The 2,500-nt window shown below is 31.0% G+C and overlaps 1 protein-coding gene across 1 annotated transcript in view; it reads right to left on the bottom strand.

Moving 5' to 3' along the window:
• Window positions 1-140: 140 nt before the first annotated feature.
• The window catches only part of LOC125040671 (alpha-sarcoglycan-like), a 16,631-nt gene continuing 14,271 nt past the window's right edge, over window positions 141-2,500 (bottom strand). Inside the window, exon 12 of the mRNA XM_047635349.1 lies at window positions 141-2,492. Coding sequence (XP_047491305.1) covers window positions 2,471-2,492 — 22 coding nt within the window. The 3' untranslated portion in view covers window positions 141-2,470. The remainder of the gene's footprint in view (window positions 2,493-2,500) is intronic.

Raw genomic sequence — 2,500 nt, 5'->3', positions numbered from 1 at the left:
TTCCTTATATATAATAATCTTAATCAAATTTATTGATTCTAATGAAAAGCATAAACAATTTTGGATTTTTTAACTGCACATTATTTCCTGATCAAATAATTACTGAAAGTGAAATCTAAAGGTAATAAAATTAATACATAATACTTCCATTATTTATTGAAAGCAAAACAATAAAAATCACAATTGACAACAACAATGACAATCTTAAAGTCTAATACTTTAAAGCCTTTTGACTAGATACCATTCTTTTGTTGATATATCAGTACCCTGTAAGTTAAAGTGTGTAGTTTATCATTATTACAAACCAATAAATGTTGTACCACAGTAATATCATGTTTCTGACACCAGTTACAAGGATAAACACTATAATTCTTTTCAGTTAGATATACTAACCAAACACTTTGAAGAACCAGTGTCATCAAACACGCCTACTTGATACTTTCCACTTCAAAAATGGTTTCTAATTTATAAAATCATATGATTAAAGAGATCATGGTTACTAAGAGTAATGTAAAATAATACTGTACTTTATTAGCTTTTTGTATAAAATAATTAAACTTACAGATATAAGAATATCGTTTTTCTCTTTTTAAAATCCTAACCATATTAATGTATTTGTGTACTGGCTATTCTTAATCTATTGCTAGTGTCTGTAAAAGTATATGCAAAATGTATACTGATATGTGTTGTTTATGCATCCACACATGTATGCATACATGGACCTAATCCACAAATCACACTGTAAACTCCTTTTAGCATAATGATATATGATATGCATTCACTTCAAATACTGTTATGTTTCTCATTCTTTGTTATTTTACTTTTTATGACATACTTTACAGGAACTTACAAAATCACTGTGGGATCTGAAAGTCTAATCCAATTGGTAATCTTTGTTAAAAAAAAAAAAAAAAATAATAATAATGAACATAGGCTATAGGGATTTCCTAACTCTAACCAACATCAGTAGATACACAATTTACTATTTCATTCAGGACCAGTTTAGCCACAGTGTTTCCTCCAGTTATTTATATAATTACAAATTTCTTAAAAATAAAACCATGTATATGTATGCAGTAACTAGCCAGGTTCCTATAAAGTGCTCTTATATACCCCTTTCAGTTGAGTTTACATTTAAATTTAATATATATTGAAGTTCATACCATAACCACTACTCTCCTACCCTAAACCCATCCATGGACAACAATTTCTTCCACCATTTAAAATGTCACCACAAGATAAAACACTTAATACTCAATTGTACTAATATATTTAAAGTACAGTATTCTACAAATGCATTAGCTTCATATACTGATATATTACCCATCCATAATAATGGCTTGGTTCATAGATTTAGGTGGACCAGAGATTACTTTACTTAGCAATTTATGCAGTTTTCCAATTATTTGGTAAACTCCTCATACTGTCCCTAATTTCTGGGGATCTCTGTCCTATTATTATAATGATCATGATAAATTCATCATTATGGTCAATACAACATCACAAAAAGCAGGCCAGATACCTCAAGCTTGGCATGTGTAGTGGCCAACAGCTAAGATCCTCAGACTCAAACAGATTCCAGTTGGTCACCTCAAGAGAGAAAGATTAGACAAATTCATTAGATCTGACACAGAGGCTTCTGAATTTATTTTATACCACTGAAAACCATTGGAGCCTTATGAGATAAATTCAATACATTGGCATTAACAGGTTAACATTGGCAAACAGATCTCTTTGAGGTGTTCAAGAATTTCAGATACATAGGTTCCACATAACTGACATATTCTGTCATATTTTGAAAGTTTATTCTTTATTATAACAAGAAAATTTGGTATGAAACTTCACTTCATATTCACACTAGTCTTGGTAAAAAATAACACTATATCAGAGTACAGTACTTCCTGTATAAGTAACTATTTCATCACATTGTAACAATGCCCCACTTCAGAAGCCCAAACATGTCAAGCCCTTTGAATATCTACTTACAATAACTTTGTAAGTAAGTCAAATTGTAAGTGAAACCTTGAAGATTGTGCAGCAGTTAAAGTACTTTACTATAAATAAAGAAGAGATTAGTAAGCTTAAAGAGAAACTGGAAGTTCTATTGCACTACTATTACAGTTTAAATGCAAGTTCATGGCACATTTTCAGTCCAAGGTTTACTTCACACTTCACAGAGAGGCAAATCACAAGGGAAATATATCAACAAACACCTAAGATGAAGCATATCAATAGATACAAGTAATACTTGACACTGCCTTTCACTTCTTAAATAATAATGGACCAACTTTCTCTTTCTCCATAATTTTGGTCAATTACTGTTCAAAATCTTTTCGTAACTGCTCTCCTTACAACCTCAAGTAAGCAATATACAAATTTCTATCCAAGGCTGCATTGCCACCAATCATAATTATGCAATCTATATGCTAACCTCTACTCAGTCCAGCTGTCTTGTCACCCATGACAAATCTTAGCGTGTTGGTGTTGCTCCACTGAAAAC

Source organism: Penaeus chinensis, chromosome 29 (genome assembly GCF_019202785.1).
Source record: "Penaeus chinensis breed Huanghai No. 1 chromosome 29, ASM1920278v2, whole genome shotgun sequence".
Taxonomy (NCBI): Eukaryota; Metazoa; Arthropoda; class Malacostraca; order Decapoda; family Penaeidae; genus Penaeus; species Penaeus chinensis.
The sequence above is the reverse complement of the archived record's forward strand: the minus strand, read 5'-3'. Positions and strand labels throughout refer to the sequence as shown.